At 38.3% G+C, this 24872-nt stretch overlaps 1 protein-coding gene across 1 annotated transcript in view; it reads left to right on the top strand.

Moving 5' to 3' along the window:
• Positions 1-18565, top strand: part of ABCG1 (ATP binding cassette subfamily G member 1) — a 44470-nt gene extending 25905 nt beyond the window's left edge. Inside the window, exons 5-15 of the mRNA XM_063305321.1 lie at positions 555-605; positions 2017-2162; positions 3712-3835; positions 6429-6543; positions 8820-8968; positions 10807-10908; positions 11942-12110; positions 15272-15372; positions 16143-16301; positions 16591-16709; positions 17385-18565. Coding sequence (XP_063161391.1) covers positions 555-605; positions 2017-2162; positions 3712-3835; positions 6429-6543; positions 8820-8968; positions 10807-10908; positions 11942-12110; positions 15272-15372; positions 16143-16301; positions 16591-16709; positions 17385-17613 — 1464 coding nt within the window. The 3' untranslated portion in view covers positions 17614-18565. The remainder of the gene's footprint in view (positions 1-554; positions 606-2016; positions 2163-3711; positions 3836-6428; positions 6544-8819; positions 8969-10806; positions 10909-11941; positions 12111-15271; positions 15373-16142; positions 16302-16590; positions 16710-17384) is intronic.
• The last annotated feature ends 6307 nt before the right edge of the window (positions 18566-24872 follow it).

Below are 24872 nucleotides of genomic sequence, written 5' to 3'. Positions count from 1 at the left end.
GATGCTGAATTGAACAGATAAATCTAATGATGATATGCAGATCTCAACCTGAGAGTTTTATCAAGAGCCAAGTCTTGAACTACATGGCTGGCTTTCTTGAATTGCAGCAGAATCCAATCAAATATTTTCTTTTTCTTTTCTTTTCTTTCTTTTTTTGTGGTTAGTATCCATAAATGCATTCAGAACTTAGGAAAATATTATTTTCCTAAGCAGAATTATTAGAATACAAATATAATTTTCAGATCAAATGTTTCCAAGTAGTTTCTTGAAGAGGTGGTTCAGTCAAAGGTGGATTTTTTTCTCTTTGTGAATGCCTGCAAGCTTCTCACATTACCCTAACAAATGTTTACCCTAACCCAAACCGTTGGTAATATTTCATCTCTTAATGATTTGTTTCCTGGTTTCCATACAATAATAGCTTGGATCTGTATTTTAAAGCAACAGCCATGTAAGTTGTAAAAGACATACTGTATGCTAGAAACTGTGTAAGTTTTTTGCATGAATGAGTTCCCCAAATAAATTGACTTAATAAGGATAATATTCTACTATTTCAGGTGTCTGCTCATCTGAAACTTCAAGAAAAAGATGAAGGCAGGAGAGAAATGGTATGTGCATTATTTTATTCTGACTTAAAACCTGGCACCTATTTTCTTGTATAAGAAAACACAGTATACTTTTAATATCTGAAAGTATTATTTTTATGTCTGAAAGCAGTACATTTAGAAGATTTTATAGGACATTTTCTTTTCTTTTTTCTTTTCTTTTCTGGCCAGATTTAAAAAATGTTGAATGAAAAGGATACCCAGTTTGCATATAACTTATGAAATTAAAATTAGTAGCTTGAAATGACTGAATGGAAGAACAAATGGGAAATGTATGTACAGAAGAATGATATTGAGAACATGATATTTAGGTTCTTAGCTATATTGGTAACTCAGGGTTTGTTTTTATGGTAAAATATGCTTTTAAAGGCATGTTGTTAAAAGTTCACTGAAGAGCCAGCGTGGTATAGTGATTAAGCTATTGGACCAGGAGATCCAAAATGAAAGTCTATCCAGCTATCAAACTCACTGGGCAACTTTAGACAATCACTATCTTTCAGCCCAACCGACTTAATAGGGTGGTTGTTATGGTGATAAAATTCGGAGATCCCCATATATGCTTCCTTGAGGTCCCAGGAAAAAGATGGGATATAGTGCAATGTTAATCATGAAAATAATAATGCATGAGGCAAAGACATATTTAAAAGCATAGCATGGAACATTTAGCACATCTAGAATCTTTCCAGTAAAAGCTGAAGACCTGGACATATTTACTCAGAAAGAAGTCAAATGGATCTTCATGGAAGATGTGCATGGACTAAAAATGCAATCTTTACTATTTTTAAAAAATATATATTTTAAGGATATATCTTCCAGAGAAAAGCTGGCATCTACAGTATCTAAAATTTAAGTGCAAATAAATCAAAACATTCTAATTAGGGTATGAGGGATTCCTCTTTCATAGGGCTACTATATCTGAGCTGAAAAAGTACAGATAAAGATGGAAGTAAAGGGACACAAAGGCACTTAACACTCTGCTGCAATCTAGAAGTCAACCAGATTTTTGTAGTCCAAATATGGTAGCCCCAATCTTTCCTCTGTTTTCTAGATGAGAAGTGAGGAAGGGCCTCTGGTAAATGATAAATTGGAACCCTACCAGAGTATATAGTACATAGATGAAAGTAGAATAGGATCATATTTTTCATTAAAGAGGACTGCTTAGTCTTGTTTTGTCACAACCTTAACTATTAGGAATAGCAAATTACCAAAGTGTTGAACCATGGTAAAATAAATATTAAACAATGCGCTTTTCAGAACTGACATATTAGAGATTTTATGAAATATCCACCCACATACCCACATAAAATATCAGGAAGCCAGTTATGTCTCAGAGGTCAACTATTGTGATATGTACTGTTGAATATGATTATAGAAATTATTAGAAAAGTTTCCATTATGTTGTTTCTTTTCACAGGTGAATGAGATCCTGACAGCTTTGGGTTTGCTGTCATGTGCCAGTACTCGTACTGGAAGCCTTTCGGGAGGGCAGAGAAAGCGTCTCGCGATTGCTTTGGAACTGGTGAACAACCCACCAGTTATGTTTTTTGATGAACCTACCAGGTAATTTGTGTTCTAGAGTAAAGACTGACAATTACAGTATTATAAATATGCTTTAACACATGTATTATTCTTAGTTAATATCTAACATTAAAAAGTGGAGAATTTCCACTTAAGTTTTTAATTCAACATTTGAAATAGATCTTTTTAAAGATAATAGAGGCCTTTGACAGTGGAAATTCTTTGTGCATACATGTATTATATTTATCTGAAAGGAAGATAATCCTGAATTTAAGATGTTCCTTTCCTCCAAAGGAAGGATAGAAAAAAATATATGTGGAGTCCTCGGTGCTCTCTGAGCCTTGTTGTTTTCTTTATCTCTTCATTAAGCACAGTGTACACAGCTGTGGGTTGTGAAATCCTGCATTTAACTGGGGTCCCTACTGCTATGTATGCTACCTTGAGCTCCATAAGGAAAACAAGGTGCTGAACATAAGAACATAAGCAGTGTCCTGCTTGATCGGACCCCGGGCCCATCTTGTCCAGCAGTCTGTCCTCACAGTGGCCAACCAACTGCACAAGGAAGCCCACTACTCTCCCAGCAGATGGCCTTCAGAGGCAGTCACACTGCTGTCACGGCTACAAGTCATTGCTCCCCGTGACTTCATGAGTTGGTCCTGGAATTTGTTATAAATCTAACAACAACAAACAGCAACAACCCTTTGGCACTGAGAATACCAGGAGGTTCATGGACATATTCCTTGTCCTAGCCAGCCTCCCTGATTTTGGACGTTTTTAAAAGCCATTTTTAATTAGAAAAAATGATAACCCAGCATACTGTAAAGCAAAACGGCCAGCCTCCTGCATTTTCAAGAGTGTCTCTGGGCCCCCAATAAATGTAAAACAAATTTTTAGGAAATAAAAATGTTGGGCAGCTACAGCCAGGGCTTTGTTTCTCCTCTGGAAAAAGGATCAACATAAGCAAAGGTAGCAGGCAGCATCCTGCATGGGGATGATCTAGAGGGATTTCAGGTAGCTTTGTGATAAACAGATGCTTTGCAATTGTTTATATCTTCTGTAACAGCCATTCTGTGGACTGGCAAACCACCCACCCAAAAAGTCTACAGGGCCCTGGTTTAGAAAATGAAACACACGAGTTCCCCTGTTTTTCTGATACCTCACTTGTATTGTTCAGTATCTTTGTGACACTTTCACAAAGGTACTCTCCTGTCAAACAACTTTGATTAACTGAATGTATGCCAGCCCTTTCAAAGGCTCCCAAAATGAGAGATATTCATTTGCTCTGGGTTCATGACACTCAAAACTTGAATGTACTGAGATATGTGAAAAAAATATTACGCACACACATACGCAAAAATACATAGATCGCTGGTAGTCAAGGGCACATTTTGGTGCACTGAATATGGTAATAGCAACTTTGTAAATGACAAGCTAAAATGTGAAAAAAAAAAGAATCAAAGATTACCCTTGGGAAGTCTCTTGATCAACTTCCATTGAAATTAAAAAGTTCCTCTTCATTTAATTCCAAGGTCAGTTTTGAATACTAGAAGAACAGAAGCTGACAAAGTATGTTTTCTTATTTTTTCCACAGTGGCCTAGACAGTGCATCTTGCTTTCAGGTTGTCTCTCTGATGAAGGCTTTAGCCCAGGGTGGCCGGTCCATCATCTGCACTATCCATCAGCCTAGCGCCAAACTCTTTGAACTCTTTGATCAGGTATTATTTTGACATGTATATGTACACACAGTGTCTGAGCCACATAGGTCCTGGTCTTGGAAAGGCCTCTCCTCATTATTAGAGGACTCTTTGGAGGCAGTCACACATTAACAAGCATTAATGTATAAATCACAGAGGTCATCTGTTTCCAAAAACCACAATTTACATACACGGTGTGCAGTGTATTAACACATGAAGTAGTTGCTTCCAAGTTTGACTTTCAAGCTAAAATGGATTTTAGTTTTGGTTTGCCTTCCTGCACAAGTTTCCTGTTTTAAAATTTTTGATGTGTTTTAAGTAATGTGCCTCCCTACCTTAGATATGGGAAGACATCAGTGTTAAACACTGGGGAAATAATGTCAGAGAGAATAAGCAAACAATCACAGAAATTTGTTTTCCAAAAGCTTAATTTGAGAATGGATGTTATAATATTTTCAGTAAAATGCAGCCTTGGAGGGTTTTTAAAACTTCAGAGGAAAGAAAGCCCAGTGTTTAAGAGTAGATATAGAAATGCTACCATTGGGTGTTTGGGGTTCAGTCTGATTCTATGGTCATTCTACCATGATCTTCACACAGGATTTTGCTACCTCAAAAACACTTTGGGATACTATTTGCTTGAAAATGACTGCATGGCTAACTATCCTTTCATATGGAAAACTTTTGTATTTGGACACATCTCTCTGTTTCTGTGTGATGCATCTTGAGAATTTCCAGTGATACATTCACAGGGAAAACCTGTGTATTAGTGGCAACCTCCCATAGGTGATGGATTACATCTTGGGTTTTCTAGGGGCCTAATGTGGCACAGAGTGGTAGGCAGCAGCATTGCAACCGAAACTCTCCCCACAACCTGAGTTCGATCCCAGCGGAAGCTGGATTCTCTCTCGGGCAGCTGGCTCAGGTCGACTCAGCCTTCCATCCTTCTGAGGTCGGAAAAATGAGCACCCAGCTTGCTGGGGAAGGTGACGACTGGGGAAGGCAATGGCAAACCACCCCGCAACAGTCTGCCAAGAAAATGTCGCGAAAGTGGCATCCCCCAAAGGGTCAGATATGACTCGGTGCTTGCACAGGGGACCTTTCACACCAATGAAACATCACTTGCAGAAATGTATGAGTCAACATAGTTGAATTACTTTGGGGATCAGTTTAGAACAGAGTGTTGTGGGGAAGTTAACTTATCTCTTGCCAGCTGTTCCTTCAAAATGCTTACACTGTAGTAAATGCATTTATTAGTGTGCAAATCACAGGTACTTTGCTTTAATAAGGTGCTTTTCCTCACAGAATTCCACTGTAGCACTTTGATGTAGTAAAATTTTGCCTTCACAAAAAGTCTAGGCAGGGCCAATCTGCCTCACTCATCAGGTCTGCCCTTGTGAATAGCAGCTGAATGAAAATAGCCAGCCAACTTTGCTGAACATAAGTGGGGATGTTTCATTTCATAAGGGGAGGAGATTTGAAAGGGCTGCTTTGCTCAACAAAGAGAAGTGCCCCTTTAAAGATCTACCAGTCTTAACATTTAGCACAAGAATAAAACATGAGATGTTGCAGAGTTCATACACATTGCCATTCATGCAGTTTTTTAACTCTTACTCAACCTTTCTCGGACATTGGATTGTGTTACATTCCACATATGATATGTAGTAGGTTTATGCAGATGTACTTTATTTTGATGGATGTCTAAGGACAGATCTCCTCAAAATGCCTCTGTGGAATGAAGTGGTACCCTGTTCTTTTTCAAAGGAGCAGAACAGCTGCTTTGTTTGAAGACAATAGCTGCTGTTCATTAAATCTGTTGATTGAAATAGATCAGCCTTATTATGACTCTTCATCAAGGTGGGCAAATGTAGTTCTGGGAAGGTAGGGCAAAACATCTCTGTGTGGTGAAGCAACTCTTTGAGGTAGATTGCCCATGATCTGCATAGTTTTAAGATTTAATTAATTCATATCAAAATAAAATAAAAATAATAATCCATGTGTAATCAAATAAAAGTATTTAACATTGAAATTTGTCAGCAATTAAAACAGAATGTAGAGGAGTTAGGAAATTGTTGAGAGATTGAAGACATTGAGATTGTGTATTTAGGAAATTTGTGATAAGAAAAGTGGGATTAGAGATAACCTTAAATTAGCAGTGGTATAATAGTGCATCCGTGCTAATATATGTAACAAATAATGTTTGTTAATTAAGGTTTAGGACTGATTTAAAGCTACTCTTGAAAAAAATGCTGATATTTATTTATTTATTAAACAGATTTATAAAGCCACCCAACTCACACACAGTGATTCTGGGTGGCTTACAGAATTAAAAAATATGTAACATTATGTAACTTTTTATAGCAACAACAACACTAAGCATGAGAAAAATAGGTGTTTTTTGTGTGTATGAGGAGACAGTTGTACTGCATGTACTGCAGTTGTACTATGTACTGCAAAATCCTATTGCTTCTTGGTAAGTATACTAGCATCCTGAAGACTGTGTCAGTCTTAAGTACTCCTTTTCCTTAGATAACATTTTTCATGATAGGATTGCACACCATAATTCTGTAGTTAGACAGGAAGGTTCTTCATCATTTCTTGTTCTTCTTTATTTCAGCTCTATGTCTTGAGCCAAGGCCAGTGCATTTATCGTGGGAAAGTATTAAACTTAGTCCCTTATTTGAGAGATTTGGGTTTAAATTGTCCAACATATCACAATCCAGCAGATTTTGGTGAGCAAAACGATGGAGTTTCTAACTTTCTTTCACAGGCTTTTGGGAAGGATACTGAACTTGTATGTATCTACATAAGCATAGTAATTAGGTGGTATCTATTTCTTGATGTCTTATACCCTCTAGTGGTAGATAGATTTACCAAACCCAGTACAAATAAAAAAAAATTCCTTTGAAATAAAACTGAGAGCAAGTAAAATACAACAAAGCTGTATTTGCTGAAATTCTTCCTTTTCTTTTATGGCTAAAAACACAGAAACCCACATGCTTTATTTGTGGGATAATTTCATTTTGGACATATTCATATGGGGCAAAGAATAACATATTGAAGTGTTCTTTTGTTTTGAATTTGTAATTCAGAATGATGGAATTGCTAACACCCTAATTAGCATAAATCTTTCTCACTATGTTTATACCTTTATTATTGGAATTTATACCCAGATTTTCTATAAAGTGCTAATCATAGTCACTTATAGGAATAATAATACTCAGCCATAATCCTATAAATATATCTATATAGTCATATGGATCTGAATATTTTTTATACTCATGGAAGATGTTTTTAAGATTATATATTCTATTTTATTTAAAAAGTTTTTCTACATTTATATTGTGGGTATCTACCTAGTTAAACTAAGTTTCATCATTCATTACTACTGCAGGTGTGGGTTTTAATCACAAAGCAATCAGTCTCTTGAGTCTGACGATTCTGGGGTCCTCTCACAAAGAAATTGGGGAAAACCCTTCAGGTGATTTGGAAAATTACGGAAAAGTCTTCTGGTGTTTTGTGTTCTACCCCAATGAAAATAGCACTGTATAACCTTAAAATGCACAGCAGAGTCTGGGAGAGATGGAGTTTATGGTATAAACTGATTGTTTATAAGCCTAAATTCAACAGGATATTGCAACCATAATTAATTTATATTAATTGAAGGGTATACTTTACCTACTGAAAATAGAATTCAATTAGGATGGTGAAACGTTCAGGACATCTTTTTTTTTTAATATTTTCATTTTGGATGTGTTCCTATCATATGGAGTAAAGAATAGCATACAGAAGTGTCCTTTAAAAAAAAAAGAATTTGTAGTAACTTCGATTATTAAAGTTATCTTCATGAACATTGAAATAAAGTTCACATTTAAATTGGTTGGCTAATCAGCCATGATTGTTTAACTGGTGGACAACACTAATAGCTGTAATTATAGTTGGTATGAGTTTGCTGTGAGATACATGACATGTATTTATTTTCTTCTGCAAAACTGAACCATAACAAGTGCTGGTACAATTACTGTGTTTAGTAACTCTTTCTACAGCAATTAATTTCCTGCTGGCTTAAGATGCAGATGTCCTCCAGGAAAAAATATTTTTAATCAATTTAAACGATTTCAGAAATTGTGCAGCTTTTAAACTCTATTTCCTCTCCATAGAGTTAGCTGCTTTTCACATACTTAGTCCAAATAACATGCCCACAAATGAACACAAGGGGGGACGGTTAGGTTTCAGGGTTATATTGATAGCTGTACCCTAAACTTTCATGTTAGTCATATCATCAGAACAATCTACATTCATGCAGGATCAGTATGTAACCTCTAGCATATACTGTACTTCTATGTCTGTAGCTGCAGCAAGTATTTTCGGATTCCTTATCTGATTCTCAGATCTCTGGAATTGCTATTTTTCTTAATTTGTAATGGCTGCCACGTACTCCAAAGCACTGTTTCTAATTCCAAGATACAGCTTGTGCTTAAGTGGCTGACTTAGATGTTGAAACAGCAGACAGTATAGTTTTATTATGTAAGATGGAACTCAATTTCCTATCTATAAAATTCCAGTGGATATTATCCTTAATTAAAATGATCATTAATTGCATGGCATTAAAAGTTGTGTTTACAGCATTGCTTTCAAATGCATGCCAAATGCTTTCAAATGGCAATAGCCATTTTGACAATGGACGAAGGGGGCCAAGGGCAGTCAGACTGATGTCACAGCATTATGATGCAAGTCCTGACTCTTCTCTGATGTTACCCAAGTCACAGCGTCACAATGCAGTCTATCACATATATGGCCCAAATGGGTGGAGCTTAAGGCACAAAATTGCAATGCTGCTTTCATCATGTTGATGAAAGTGGGAAGTTCTGAAAGTGGGAAGTGTTGCTGCACTTTGTCCCAAACTCCACAATTGTATGCATACACGACAACTAGGAATAATGCTTCATGTATCTGGCTTTTATTCTTCCATGTAAATGGATTAAATCATTTTCTTCTGCCTGTTTAGTGATTGAAGTTGCCTCTGGTGAATATGGAGACCAGAATAGTAGGCTTGTGAAAGCTGTGCAAGAGGGAATGTGTGATGAAGATTACAAGAGAAACTCTGAAGGAGAAAATGAACTTAACCCCTTTTTATGGCACAGACCATCAGAGGAGGTAATTCAGTCAATTACTGGAGTTCTTTGAGTAGTTTCTTTAGTTTTAAGCACTTCCTTTCACTGGGAGTTGGGTGGCTATCATTATTATTATTATTATTATTATTATTATTATTATTATTATTTTCCTAAACTATAATAAAAAGTGAACCTGACTCAGCAGTTAGTTCCACAATAAAAAAAACCCACTCTGAAAAAAAAAAGAATTCATGATTAGTGTTAGAGGTATTTCTGATGGGACCTGAAAGAGATGCCCTGCTGTGGGATGGATCATACAGAAATCTGGGTGGTTCTCAAGTAATTCTGCCCCAAGTTAAAGGTTTTGTATACCAATGTGAGCACTTTGAACTAGGCTCAGAAAACAACCAGCAACCAGTGTAACTTTTTCATTGCAGAAATAAACTGTCACCAAATTCTAGTGCTGAATTCTGGACCATCTGCAATTTAGGACCATCTTCAAGGTTCACCTCACAATGAATGGATTGTAATAATAAAATTTTGAGAGTACTAGTACACTTGTTACCAATCCCTGGTCTCTATTCTCCAGATAGAAGCACAACTGATTTAACAGTCAAAACTGGTAAAAGGACCCCCATGCCACAGATGTCATGTGGCTGTCCAGCATGAATGCTGGATCCAAGAGCACCCACAGCGGCCAACTGTTCTTTAAGTGGGAATGCCAATCCATCCAGAATAGGTTTATATCTGAAATCCAGTCCCTGGAATTAGTAACACTGAGTTTAATTTCACTTTTTTCTTTCACACCCTGTTCATTAAAGTCTGTTGAAACCCAAAGGAAGTGACATGATTTAAGATTATAGCTGATGTACCTGTCAAAGTTATTTTTAAGTGTAAAGCCTTAATATGTTGAATCTTGATACCATGTGAAATATTTTATTCAGAGCATTTATGTTGTTTCTCTGAAACATCTTTCTCACCTGAAACAGAAGAAAAACTGAGTCTGAGAAAGACTAAGAAAGGACTTCTCATGCATGGATAAATATATCACTACTTATTAGTGATAAAGGCTATGTTTAGTGTTCCTCTAAATACCTGTTGTTGACAAGGAATTATATCTCAGGAGAGAGCTGTTGATTTTAAACTCAGCAAGTGGTTGAGTTCTGTTTAGAAAGTTGAAGATGAATTGACTGGACCTTTCATCTGATTCAACAAAACTTTTCCTATCTTAAACTGTAAGTTTGAGTCAGATCTGTCATACAGTATTTCAATTTAGGTTTCATTAAAATCAAGTCCTGATACTAGTCAATCAATTCTAATAATCCAAATGGTCAAAGCTTCACTGAGCTACGTTGCAGTATTTGGCTGTATGCTGAATCCAGGTCAAACATCACTCCCGCTGCCCAGAAGTGGGGAGCTGCGATTAGATTCAGTATGTTGGAAATGGCTTACATTTGCTTTCTGCTGACTGAGAAGTCAGCTAATACAAATGTAGGTCTAGCCCAGTCTGGCCTGATTTTGTGCCAGCCTTGTGGATGTTTTTCTGGTCTGGCTGGGCTTGGTTATTTTCCTGGCCTCATTCTGGCATTTTGCCCATATATTTCATTATTTGACTACATTATCTTTCTGCTAGAGTATCTTAGAGTCAGTGGATGGAATGGGATTTCAACTGTCCCGAATATAACCAAGCCAGCACATTTCTTTAGTTAAGATTTTGTCCCTCAGTGAGAACCAACTGCAGCAAACCAAGTCAATACAATGCCTACCCAAATGCTAGACAGTGAATCTGTAGAATTAGTGTTATGTTCATTGATACTGTTGATGAAACCTGAAAAACAAAACAGCACAAAAATTTTATTTTCCATTTGTGTTTTGCACTAGGATTCTTCATCCATGGAAGGCTGTCATAGCTTCTCAGCCAGCTGTCTTACTCAGTTTTGCATTCTGTTTAAAAGAACCTTTCTCACCATAATGAGGGATTCAGTAAGTATTAAAAAGAAAAGTACATTGTAAATGATCAAGTTTTGGCATATGAAGCCACATTACCCATATTAAGTGCATAAAATAAAATAAAAATATGTTTCATACTTTCAGTCTTGCATTATTTCACCACTAGTCCCAGCTCCTGCTCACCTAGCAGTTCAAAAACATGCAAATGTGAGTAGATCAATAGGTACCGCTTCGGCGGGAAGGTAACGGCGTTCCGTGTCGTCATGCTGGCCACATGACCCGGAAGTGTCCTATGGACAACGCCGGCTCTAAGGCTTAGAAACGGAGATGAGCACCGCCCCCTAGAGTCGGACATGACTGGACTTTACGTCAAGGGAAACCTTTACCTTTACCCTAGGCCTCAAAAGTCAGGAGGTGTGAAGGGAAATACAGACATAAAGCTGTTACTAAGCACATTATTATTCAGACCTCTGATTTTTTTTCCAACTCTTTTGAGATACCTCCTTTGTCTGTAGCTTCATCCACACTCTTAGCAGAGGTCTTCAGTCCTGTTCTCTTACAGTCCGTCCATATTGGCATTAATGAATGAGAACAAAATACTGGGAAGTTTATGGAATTAAAACTATAAAGGTGAACTCTAGCAAAATGCATGGTCCAGCCTTGTATTCTGTACCCAAGTATATTTCTTTTTTCTTTTCCCACTAGTCCCTCACATCTGATTGTTATGCAAATCTATTCCTCCTTTTCCCTTGTTAGTGAGACCTGCATGCATACTGTACATCCTGTGTCCTCAAGGGGTCTTCTTTTGTCACACTGGAAAATTTAGGAAGATACTTTAATTTTTCACTAACTGGAAACATTAACTGGAAGCATCACATCTAAGAAGCCCCTTAGGCTGGACTAATACAAAAATCACATTGTTTTAGAAAACTATTTGCATTCTCGCTTCTACACTATACAGAGATATCATGTGATAGAGTGGTGTATATGTATAGATGTTAGCAGGCTGCAGGATTTGCTAACTCAAAAATATTCTTAGCCCAAAGATAATATTCCTTCCTAACAGGTCCTGACACATCTGCGGGTGACATCACACATTGGAATTGGACTTCTGATAGGCTTGCTGTATTTGGGGATTGGAAATGAAGCAAAGAAAGTCCTGAGCAATTCTGGCTTCCTCTTCTTTTCCATGTTGTTCCTTATGTTTGCTGCTCTCATGCCAACGGTCCTTACATGTGAGTAATAGCAGTGTCATACAGCTGACTAGGTTTCCTCAACCAGCTGCTTCCCAGATATCCTGAACTTCAATTCCCAAAATTCCTAGCCTTTGGTTACATTGGCAAGGAATTGCAAGAGAAGCTGTAACTGTCCATAGGGCACCAGGGTTGGAAGGTTGCCAAAATGCTAATGGCTTAATAAGCCACCTGTTAGATTTTTTCAGTAATACAAGCAACACTCCATGTAGTTGTTATATGCATACATGCATATAACACACTGGGGCTGAGCAGCACTTTGGATTCCAGGGAAAAAGGCTCTTCAGAGCTTGCAGTGGTGCCTTCTTCCTCTTCCTCTTCCTCCTCCTCCTCTTCTTCTTCTTCTGTCTTTTTATATAAATCTCAAGCTGGTGAACATACCTAATACTCTTGCTGCCTATTTTCCCCACAACAACAACCCTGTGAGGTGGGTTGGGTTGAGAGAGAGTGACTGGCCCAAAGTCCCCCAGTTTCATGCCTGAGGCAGGTCTAGAACTCACAGTCTCCTGTTTTCTAGGCCAGCACCTGTCTGCATCTTTTTCATGGAGTGTGTGGCAGGTGATCCCAGGAAAAGGCATATAGTTCACACCCACACCCACTTTCATCCCAACTATAAGTTGGCAGGAAAGAATGTCTATAAACTGCACAGCTCCCAGAGCTGAGTTTTACAGGTTTTCAGCAGTGAGGCTGGCCAGTGTTGCAGTCCTTTTGATTTGTATCATAGGGTAGGCTCAGGAAAGTGATTGGTAGCTGACACCTGCATGGGTTTAAATCTTTGGAATCTAGGATTCTCTGCTGATCATTCAAGTGCTCTTGAATGATTTCCCTCCTCTTTCCCATATGTGTTTCCAAGAGCTTAGTTCTTCCATTGGGAGTATTGTCAGATAACTCCCCATTTTCCCACAAAGCAGCTACTCTCACTCAGGTTGGTTAATGAAAGATTGCCTTATATCCAAAAACAAAATAAAAAATATACCAACTGGAGAACCTGGGTGGAATGTGGGGAAATCAGAGTGTTTTAAAGTCTACTTGAATGATCAGCAGAGACTGATGTTTTCCAACTAAGGTTCAGGAGAAATATTCTAAATCTACCACTTTGGCTAGTACTTTCACCAGCAAACATGAGAACAATTAAAGCAAGCTCGTTGTTCACAAGCTAAAACTCTTCCCTCTCTCTGATCATTTATTTCCCTTCCCTCCAGTTAATCAGCTAGTCTGGTTTTAGGGGGACAGCAGCCTTTCACCCTAATCCTTTGACCTTACTGCAGAGTAAATGCATACAGCAGAAGAAAGAGAAATCCAGGCTTCTGACCTAACCCTTGTCTTTCACTGCTAAATCTCTGCAACTAAGAGGGGAAATTGTCTCTTCACTTTAGAGTTAGGTTATTTGAAGTGCCAACAGCTGCTCCAAAGTAGAGGAAGGGAAGACCTGCAGTTGTGCTTGCTTATCAAACAACCCCTTGATCAACAGACAATGTACAATCATATATAAAGGATTATTAAAGGCTTCTTATTTAAAAGAATTTACTCAATCCTCCAGTAGCCAATTGGTTGTGAGACACTTAAGGCTGCTGACTCTTGTCTAGTGCCAAAAGGTATTTTAATTTGAAAATATTTTCCTTCTCCAAGGCAGCAAATGATACCTAGGTTGCAGTTCCTCAAAAGAGCAAAACAATAATCTAATCCTATTGTTTTAATAGGATTACACTCTACCCGCTGTTTACCTTCTTCAGCAAAAAGGTGGCTTTGTTATTCTCTAGTTTCAATTATCCCATAATGTGAATTTAGCAATATGATAAGGATCAAACTGAAGCAGGTGTGCTATTACATACAAAATTAACTGGTGAAATTCATTAGCACAAGATATTGTGATTGCTGCTAACTTGGATGGCTTTATGGAGCTGGATAAATTCACAGAGAACAGGTCTATGAAGGTTATCAGTCTTAGACTTAAAATTATCTCTAAACTGGGGGCAATACGCCCCAAATAGAAGCTGCCAAGGAATAATACTAGAAGAGTGGTTTGGCTGTTCCTCCAGCTTGTGTGCACCCCAAGGCCATTATCTGGCCACTGTGAGAAATGAATGCTGGACTAAGTTAAGGTTTGGCCCGATCCAGCAATACTATTCTGATATTTTGTAGGCTATGTATTCCCAGTAGCTAATACAGAAGGAGGGGGAATTCCATACTCTCCAAAGGAGTTGTACTCTAACATCCTATAGCTTATATAGGGTTTCAAATATGTTTATTCCAAGATTATCTGTGAGGACAATTTTCCAATATATTGCTGTTAATTAACCAGAAAGAGAATATACATCTTACTATAAAAGCAGTCTGGAAAATTAAGTTTTTTTCTCCGACAACTGAATTTTTCTGAATAATACAGTATATTAGGGAGAGAATTTCCTGAAATAAGCATCTAAAACAATGCATTACACTTTAAAAAAAATTAAATTGTGAAGATTCTGCAGTTTTCAGAATTACATATCCATATAAATAAAACCAATTCATGCTTTTTTTAATAAAAATGATATATTAATGAATAAGCACATTGAAATCATACATTTTCAAATGAAAGAGAAACTAAATATGACAAGGTCAAACATAAGAGGCTCAGGACAGCATCTAAATAGGGATAGTTTTGTGAAAGACTGTTGGTCAAGATTTTCAAAAGAAAAGTTGCAAAGTTTCTGATAGAAAAAGAATGGCCTATTGATGCAGAGCTAGCCTAGCAGCCTTCCTGTTTCACAGCTGAATTCAAAAGAGCAGTTCAAGCATATGATGTGGAAATGAATCATTAGAAAGAAAATAATTTGCAAACTACCGTGGATTTCAGCAAACTACATTTTGACTTAATGTGATGAGTGAACGGGGTGAATTTAGTGAACTGGGGCTGGAAAATCCAGTTCCTCTGCTTTCTCCAGAAATATATGCAAGCTCTGTACCAAATTATGTATTTTTGATAGGCCTGATTCTTAGTCTAGATAAATCCGTTATTTACTAGACTAATGGAAAGTGAAGAGCCCTTTCTCCTACTTGCTGCTGAATAGTAGACTACCACATATGGATAATAACATTACTTTCTAGGATTGCTTTTGATTTTATTTATTTCAAGTGCTGTTATTTTTAATTTTTCTACATAGTTCCTCTTGAGATGAGCGTATTTCTTAGGGAACATCTGAATTATTGGTACAGTCTGAAGGCTTATTACTTGGCTAAAACTGTGGCTGATGTCCCTTTTCAGGTAAATCTCTTTCTGCATCTCACCTTTTCTTTTTTTAAAGAACAGGAAGGTAGATACCAATACTTAATAAATGATTTTTTCTGATGTGGTTCATAAAATGCAATATGTAGCTTATGAATATGAATTCATGCTGCCACAAATTCTTTTATGGTATATAATATATACTGTATAGTATACAACCAGTTGTAAATGTTTTACTTCAGTATGCACTGGGAAATGGGCTGCCCAAATCCTGTTTATGCCAAGAAGTAAAACTAAGTTACAGATGGATGGTTTCATTGACTCAGTTTCTAGTGGCTGCCAAATTTTGAGACAAAAGATAGACCAGCTATATTTGAGTTGAAATTAACAGGATAAAACCTTAGGGATGTGCAAAGCATTTAAAGTGATATGTTTCATTCTGTGTTCTTGGGCAAACAAAACACTCTCTTCAAATTATTAAAGCAGCTGTATTTTTCACAAGGCCGGTGTCTGCTTCTGAAGCTGCTCCAGTGGTCCCGATCTACATGTGCATACACAACCATTTCATGAACTGGAGCTCTAGTCCCAAAAAATCCAGACAGGAATGATTCATATAATATGAAGTAGGAAAAGTAGTCTCTGACTTCTCATATGCATTGGCAGATATAGGAACTAAAAATATTCAGCTCATAAAGACAAAGAGATGGGATACCTACCTCTCTCTTTCACTAATACCAAGATATGGATGTAAATCCTTCCTTTACTCTTGACTTAACAGAGCACCATGTTCTGTTATTTGTCTACTACAGATTATGTTTCCTGTGGCGTACTGCAGCATTGTGTACTGGATGACAGCACAGCCTTCTGATGCTCTGCGATTTGTCCTGTTTGCAGCACTGGGGACCATGACATCACTTGTGGCTCAGTCCCTTGGACTTTTGATTGGAGCAGCATCCACCTCCCTTCAGGTCTCTTCTCCTGCTTTATGCTACCTTCTATATCTCTCTCTCTTTGGCCAGCCTGTCTCAACCTGATGTCCTCCAGAGGGGTTGGGATTTCCATTCCCATTCTCCCCAGCCAGCATGGCCAAAGGTTGGGGAATGATGTATTGGCAGTTGGAACTGAACTGTACTCACTGTGCTTCCGCAGTCCATACCATGTATCACTAAAAATGGCTTTTAGCAAACATGATTCTCATAAACGTTTGATCAATCTCTTAATTTTTTAAAAAATGTTTCTGTCTATTCTTTTTTTAAGGTGGCAACATTTGTTGGTCCTGTTACAGCAATCCCAGTTCTTCTCTTCTCAGGCTTCTTCGTCAGTTTTGATACCATTCCTGCTTATCTCCAATGGATGTCCTACATCTCTTATGTCAGGTACATTTGAAGGGTGTTTCTTGGTTTTTCAATCTTAGCTATGCAAAGGCTGTATCTTTCAGGGAATTCTCTGGAACTCTATTTTCATACAGCTAACTATTTTCATTTTTAACTATTCTGGGCATGTGTGTTTGTGTATATACACAAATACATGTGCTACACCCACATGCATGCATGCACTTCTTAAAAAGATGAATGTGGGGGAAGACTGTATAATTTGACTTTATAGAGTCCACATATGAGTAAGCTGTTTTGATCTGCTGTATAGCTAAAATTGGACCTGAATTGTACAGCCTGAATTTAAAGCTTGGCTCAGCACAAAGGCTCTGAACAGCTTTGAGTCAAGTTACATATTCTCAGCCTAATCAGCAAATGCAACTCTGTGACCGTGAGGGAAAAAAAATCCCTATTGAGGCATCACCTTTATTTTCAACTGAAGGATTTTTTAAAATAAGAATTTTTGCATTAGCTTAAATGTACAGTATGTTTTTAATATCCTTTTTGTAGGCTTTATTTCATTTATTATTAACTGCCTTGAGTGCTCAGCAGAACCAAAATACAAGTTATTAATCAAATAATAATACTGTTGCTATAGATTTCTTGCATTTCTTTGCCAGTAGAGCTCAGATGTGTGTATGCTTTGAGTTTGACCTTTTAAATGATTCCTCCCCATAGGTATGGATTTGAAGGTGTCATTCTTTCCATCTATGGTTTGGATCGAGAAGATCTTCACTGTGACAAAGATGACACTTGCCATTTTCAGAAATCAGAGGCTATCCTCAAAGAATTAGATGTAGAAAATGCTAAACTTTATTTGGACTTCATTGTGCTTGGAATTTTCTTCATCTCCTTACGTCTCATTGCCTATTTTGTTCTCAGATACAAAATTCGAGCTGAGAGATAGAACAAATGTGATAACATGCAGTTCTAGACTGTTGTTTTTTGGTTGTGGCTGATGAGTTTTCAAAGCTCAGTTGCAAACCATGTTATTAGCTGGCCCCTAGAAGAACTAGAATTCTTGTTTCAGTTCTGAAAAATGTCACTGCTGATCCCAAGGGTTTCCTCTCCTGGAAATTGTATTTTTTCTAAGGTAGTTGTAGTTCTGGCAACAAGATAGAAAATGTCTGTCTGTTATTATATGTGGAAAAACAAGAAATGTTGCATCACCACTTCCTGCTGCATCTTACCAGTGTTTTCCCCACAAGAAATTCCACAGCAGTCTACATATTTTTCCAGTTTTATGAAAAGGTGCCACTTTAAACTGAATGCTTAAAAATAAAGAAGATGATAAATTTGGTATTGGTTCTCCTTAATACCCAGTTTTGGATCTTTAATCATATGAGCTGGTCTCATGCACCAAATTTTACTATTATCTCATATTCCAGTGAATGATGTAGAAAAAGATTGAAAATGCAAGATGAATACCCAGCTCCTTACTCCTAGCGTTCTGCTTTTATAGAGTCTTTTCCTGTGGAATTTCAAATACTCATTGTATGTTTTATCTACTTTCTGTGAATGCAAAACCCCAAAGAAAGCAAAATGGAAACCAATCTCACAGCCTGTTTGAATACTCTAGCATATTTTAATAACACATATTCTAAAAAGAGAAAGGACTGTCAGTAGTTTGGTGTTTTGTATGGTGAATGCTTAAGGACTTAGTAGAAAGGTCGCTGTGATACATATGTGCCCCCCCCCAGCTTTGATTAGACATAATACTGTGTACAACAAGACTCATCAATTCTGTTTTTTTACCAGTTTTGACTTTTTCTAAAAGAAATGCAAATCATACTACCTTCACATTCCAGCAAAGCTAGTGATTTCAAACCCATTGATAGACAGTTTATATTTCCCTCATTCACTCTGCTGGATTGCACCAAATTTATCTAAACAGTTTTTGTTACCAGTTTGACATTTAATTTGACATGTGAGATATGTAAACTGATGCCAATTATTAGAAGTGCCTACACCGTAATTTCAAATTCTAGCTGTACATAACATTTTGTAAAACAAGCATTATAGGGAAGAAGGCTAGCACTCTAGGCCAGCCATATCTACCTCACTGATATAGGTTGAGGTTGGTTTACTAGGAAACCAGGTTTTCAATCCAGAATAGATTTCAAGCTGTACATTCAGAAACCAGATCAAATGGCTGATTCCAAACAGCTAGATTCCTAGCAGAGGTTGTTGTTGAATGGATACTTTAATCACTCAAGTAACATCTCTGGAGTTAAGCTAGAACATTAAAACAAAACAAATAAAAACTAAAACAAAACAAACAAGGCTATAAGGCTGAAGATAATTTGTTTTATCCATATTATAAGATTGATTTAATCATTTGCCCCTTCCACAGTTCTTCCAGGCTAGAACAAGTTCCTTAAGAGCATAGTTTATATTGCTGGAAAATGATCTAGTAACTGGGATTGCACTGACTGGCTGGCAAAGCCAAAGTCTTCCTTTCCCCACAATCCTAGTCATCTAGTCTTACTTTAGAGTAATAAATAACAACATACACAATTCTTGGCTATGTTTTTAAAGTAGCATGCAATTTGGCCCATATGTATCACAAGATTCAAATCTGCACCACTAATTAGGTACCTGTAGGTCTGCATCCAGAAACTATTAAGAACTTTGTAAATTAACAATGGATATGTAACAACATTTGGGATTAGCCCAGACAACCTCCAAAAATGTAATTACTTACCTTGGACAAGAGAACCTGCCTCATACCCAAGTTCCTTTGGAGGGTAATGACCTCCAAAAAAAAAAAAGAGTCCCTCCTTTTGGGGGGAGATGGGTGGTGATAAAATTGGATGGATGGATGGATGGATGGATGGATGGATGGATGGATGGATGGATGGATTGTGGTGGACCCCACCAGATTTGAAAGAGCCACACAAGAAGTGCTTTCCTAAAAGCTCCTCAGGCATGTCTACTGACTGACAACTAAGGCACTCACAGGAACTGAACATCTTTTATTGCAGGTTGGCACCCTAAGTGTAGGATAGATCATTTATGGATCATATCTCTAAATGTAACCTTATTTTGGTACAGGAGACATGAGCCACAGAAGATATGGAGCATGATAATGTTGTGGTACATTCTCTCAAGGCCACTAGATTAAGGTAAAGGGGGAGGCCAAGTGGTGGACTATGCATCAGTCTTTCAAATAAGATCCACCCTGTGGTGACCAATCTGAAACCCTGTAGTCAATTTGCAGTGGCTATAAGCCTTTGGGTTGGGTTGGCCACCTCCATCTTATTGTTATCAACACCTATCTCCCCCCACAAATATTACAAAAACAAGTGAAAGAAAACAGCTTATCTGGAACTATATACTGTATGACATCCTTAATAACTGTTTTTACTTCCAGTGTAATATATCCAATTTGGATAACGTGATCATTTCCATATTCTGATGCAATATTGGATCAAGTTACTAAGAAATTCCTAATTCTTTTGAAAAAAAAATACAATCCACATTAAGCACCTTTAAATTCTGTTGATTTCAGTTTGTAAATTACTTAAAGTTCACCCAGTTTAACTTGATTGTGTTGTTTCTAAGATAGTGGAAATACCAGGTAATTTATTAACATGCCAGGATTTTCTAGAACAGGGTTTCTCATCCAGGGTTCCATGGAACCCTAGGGTTCTGCAAGAGTTCACTAAGGGTTCCCTGGGAGATCACAATTTATTTAAAAAATTATTTCAAATTCGAGCAACTTCACATTAAAGAGGTAAGTTTCATTCTTTATTTTTAGTTTAAGAACACTGTTCATGCATATATGCAGGCCTACACATGAAACGAATATTACAATTTTGTAACTTCCAGCCTATATTTCAGCCTGAATGTGCAGGGGTTCCCTGAGGCCTGAAAAATATTTCAAGGGTTCCTTCAGGGTCAAAAGGTTGAGAAAGGCTGGTCTAGAATATAACATTTTAAAGATACTCCTATCATAGATACTGTAGGCCCATTCTTTAGACAAAACTGTAATTGGCATAACGTTTCCACAACTGAAGGAAAACTCTGTTACAAATTGTAAGTCCACAGGAATTATTTTCAGCAATGGAAACTGGAAATAATTACTGTGTGAAATGTGTATGACTAGGACAAATGAACAAAAATGGTTGCACATATGGCACATATGATATAAAAAACAGATGCAAAATGATTTTTCTAACTGACATCCCTGAAAATACCTTAAATATATTATGTAGTGAGAATCTACAACAGAGCAACAACACACAAGCATCCTTAGGAAGTCACATACAGAGATTACAACTGAGGTTCATTTGGGACCTCCCTTGCTTTTCAGCTAGAGTAGTAGGCATGACTGTTTCACACATTTTGGGAATGCATTGCAGGAATGAGGGATTCAGGATAGCTCCCTATTCCAGACTTCCATGTTTTCATTTGAAGATGTAAATCCAGCCTTGCTGTGTACAAATTGTACATTCATGGTATCTCTGCAGACAGGCAGGAACCTTGCCCCCCTCCCCCCTCAATAAAAGAATTCTAGATTGCAAATATATTTGCATATATCTAGGCTTGGCTCAGAACCCTAGCTAAATATGTGGGGAACACCCTGGCTGAGTTCATACAACACACCAAACTACAAATTAGCTAATAACAATTTAGCTCAATGCATCATGGAATCTCAGCCTGTACAGCTAGTTTATGATTCACTGTGTTACATGTTGTTGTTTATTCGTTTAGTCGCTTCCGACTCTTCGTGACTTCATGGACCAGCCCACGCCAGAGCTTCCTGTCGGTCGTCAACACCCCCAGCTCCCCCAGGGATGAGTCCGTCACCTCTAGAATATCATGCATCCACCTTGCCCTTGGTCGGCCCCTCTTCCTTTTGCCTTCCACTCTCCCTAGCATCAGCATCTTCTCCAGGGTGTCCTGTCTTCTCATTGTGTGGCCAAAGTATTTCAGTTTTGCCTTTAATATCATTCCCTCAAGTGAGCAGTCTGGCTTTCTTTCCTGGAGGATGGACTGGTTTGATCTTCTTGCAGTCCAAGGCACTCTCAGAATTTTCCTCCAACACCACAGTTCAAAAGCATCGATCTTCCTTCTTTCAGTCTTCCTTATGGTCCAGCTCTCGCAGCCATATGTTACTACGGGGAACACTATTGCTTTAACAATGCGGACCTTTGTTGTCAGTGTGATGTCTCTGCTCTTAACTATTTTATCGAGATTTGTCATTGCTCTTCTCCCAAGGATTAAGCGTCTTCTGATTTCCTGACTGCAGTCAGCATCTGCAATAATCTTCGCACCTAGAAATACAAAGTCTTTCACTGCTTCTACATTTTCTCCCTCTATTTGCCAGTTAACAGTCAAGCTGGTTGCCATAATCTTGGTTTTTTTGAGGTTTAGCTGCAAGCCAGCTTTTGCACTTCCTTCTTTCACCATCATAAGGCTCCTCAGTTCCTCTTCGCTTTCAGCCATCAAAGTGGTATCATCTGCATATCTGAGATTGTTAATGTTTCTTCCAGAGATTTTAACTCCAGCCTTGGATTCCTCAAGCCCAGCTTGTCGCATGATGTGTTCTGCATACAAGTTGAATAGGTAGGGTGAGAGTATACAGCCCTGCCGTACTCCTTTCCCAATCTTAAACCAGTCCGTTGTTCCGTGGTCTGTTCTTACTGTTGCTACTTGGTCGTTATACAGATTCTTCAGGAGGCAGACAAGATGACTTGGTATCCCCATACCACTAAGAACTTGCCACAATTTGTTATGGTCCACACAGTCAAAGGCTTTAGAATAGTCAATAAAACAGAAATAGATGTTTTTCTGAAACTCCCTGGCTTTTTCGATTATCCAGCGAATATTGGCAATTTGGTCCCTAGTTCCTCTGCCTTTGCTAAACCCAGCTTTTACATCTGGCAATTCTTGCTCCATGAATTGCTGAAGTCTCCCTTGCAGGATCTTGAGCATTACCTTACTGGCATGTGAAATGAGTGCCACTGTTCGATAGTTTGAACATTCTTTAGTGTTCCCCTTTTTTGGTATGGGGATATAAGTTGATTTTTTCCAATCTGATGGCCATTCCTGTGTTTTCCAAATTTGCTGGCATATAGCATGCATTACCTTGACAGCATCATCTCGCAAGATTTTGAACAGTTCAGCTGGGATGCCGTCGTCTCCTGCTGCCTTGTTATTAGCAATGCTTCTTAAGGCACACTCAACCTCACTCTTCAGGATGTCTGGCTCTAGCTCACTGACCACACCATCAAAGCTATCCCTGATGTTGTTATCCTTCCTATACAGGTCTTCTGTATATTCTTGCCACCTTTTCTTGATCTCTTCTTCCTCTGTTAGGTCCTTGCCATCTTTGTTTTTGATCATACCCATTTTGACCTGGAATTTACCTCTGATGTTTCTAATTGTCTGGAAGAGGTCTCTTGTCCTTCCTATTCTATTGTCCTCCTCCACTTCTGCGCATTGTTGTTTAAAAATAATTCCTTATCTCTTCTGGCTAACCTCTGGAATTTTGCATTTAATTGGGCATATCTCCCCCTATCACTGTTGCCTTTTGCTTTCCTTCTTTCTTGGGCTACTTCTAGTGTCTCAGCAGACAGCCTTTTTGTCTTCTTGGTTTTCTCTTTCTTTGGGATGTATTTTGTCGCCGCCTCCTGAACAGTGCTGCGAACTTCTGTCCAGAGTTCTTCCAGGACCCTATCTACTAAGTCCAGTCCCTTAAATCTATTCTTCACCGCCACTGCATATTCCTTAGGAATATTAGTGAGCTCATATCTAGCTGATCTGTGGGTCTTCCCTAATCTCTTTAGTCTGATCCTAAATTGTGCAAGAAGAAGTTCGTGATCTGAACTACAGTCAGCTCCAGGCCTTGTTTTTACCGACTGTACAGATGTCCGCCATCCTTTGGCTGCAGAGGATGTAGTCAATCTGATTTTGGTGTGTCCATCTGGTGAAGTCCATGTATAAAGCCGTCTCTTAGGTTGTTGGAAGAGAGTGTTTGTTATGCAGAGTGAATTGTCTTGGCAAAATTCTATCAGCCTATGTCCTGCTTCGTTTTGTTCTCCCAGGCCATGCTTACCTGTAATTCCAGGTGTCATTTGACTGCCCACCTTAGCATTCCAGTCTCCTGTGATGAAAATAACATCTCTTTTAGGCGTGTTGTCCAGTAGGTGCTGCAGATCCTCATAGAACTGCTCTACTTCAGCTTCTTCAGCATTTGTGGTTGGGGCATATATTTGGATCACTGTGATGTTAGATGGCTTGCCCTGAATTCAAATAGAGATCATTCTGTCGTTTTTTGGATTGTATCCAAGCACTGCTTTAGCCACTTTACTATTAATTATGAAGGCTACTCCATTTCTTCTGTGGTCCTCTTGTCCACAGTAGTAGATCTGGTGGTCATTTGATGTGAAGTGGCCCATTCCAGTCTATTTCAGTTCACTGATGCCCAAAATGTCTATCTTTAATCTTGACATCTCACCAATAACCACATCCAATTTGCCCTGGCTCATAGATCTTACATTCCAGGTTCCAATGGTGTGTTGATCCTTAGAACATCGGATTCGCCGTTCACCACCAGCAGCGTCGGCCGCTAGCCGTCCTTTCGGCTTTGAGCTAGCTGCGTCATCACGTCTGGGGCTAGTTGAACTCATCCTCTGTTCCTCCCCAGTAGCATTTTGACCATCTTCCGACCTGGGGGTCTCATCTTCCGATGGTATACTGACATATCTTTGGTTGTACTGATCCATTGAGTTTTCACAGCAAGAATACTGGGGTGGGTTGCCATTACCTTCCCCAGGGATCACATTTAGTCTGACCTCTCTGTCATGACTTTCGCGTTTTGGGTGGCCGTTCACGGTTTAGCTCATGGCATCATTGAGGTGCTCAAGCTTCAGCACCACGACAAGGTAACAATCCTTTGCTGAAGACTGTGTTACATGAACCCAGAAAATTGGATCAATGAAGTAAACCATGATTCCAGTAAACAAGCTTAAGCATGTTATCAAAGCCATTCAGTTTATTGTATTCTTATGTGAAACCTATTTTCAGACATATCAAAACTATGATGTAGAGATCATGAACCGACAGGAAGCTCTGGCGTGGGCTGGTCACGAAGAGTCGGAAGTGACTAAACGAATAAACAACACACAGATCATGAAACGTTTGCATTTTATGTGCATG

Source organism: Candoia aspera, chromosome 5, assembly GCF_035149785.1.
Source record: "Candoia aspera isolate rCanAsp1 chromosome 5, rCanAsp1.hap2, whole genome shotgun sequence".
NCBI lineage: Eukaryota > Metazoa > Chordata > Lepidosauria > Squamata > Boidae > Candoia > Candoia aspera.
The sequence above is the reverse complement of the archived record's forward strand: the minus strand, read 5'-3'. Positions and strand labels throughout refer to the sequence as shown.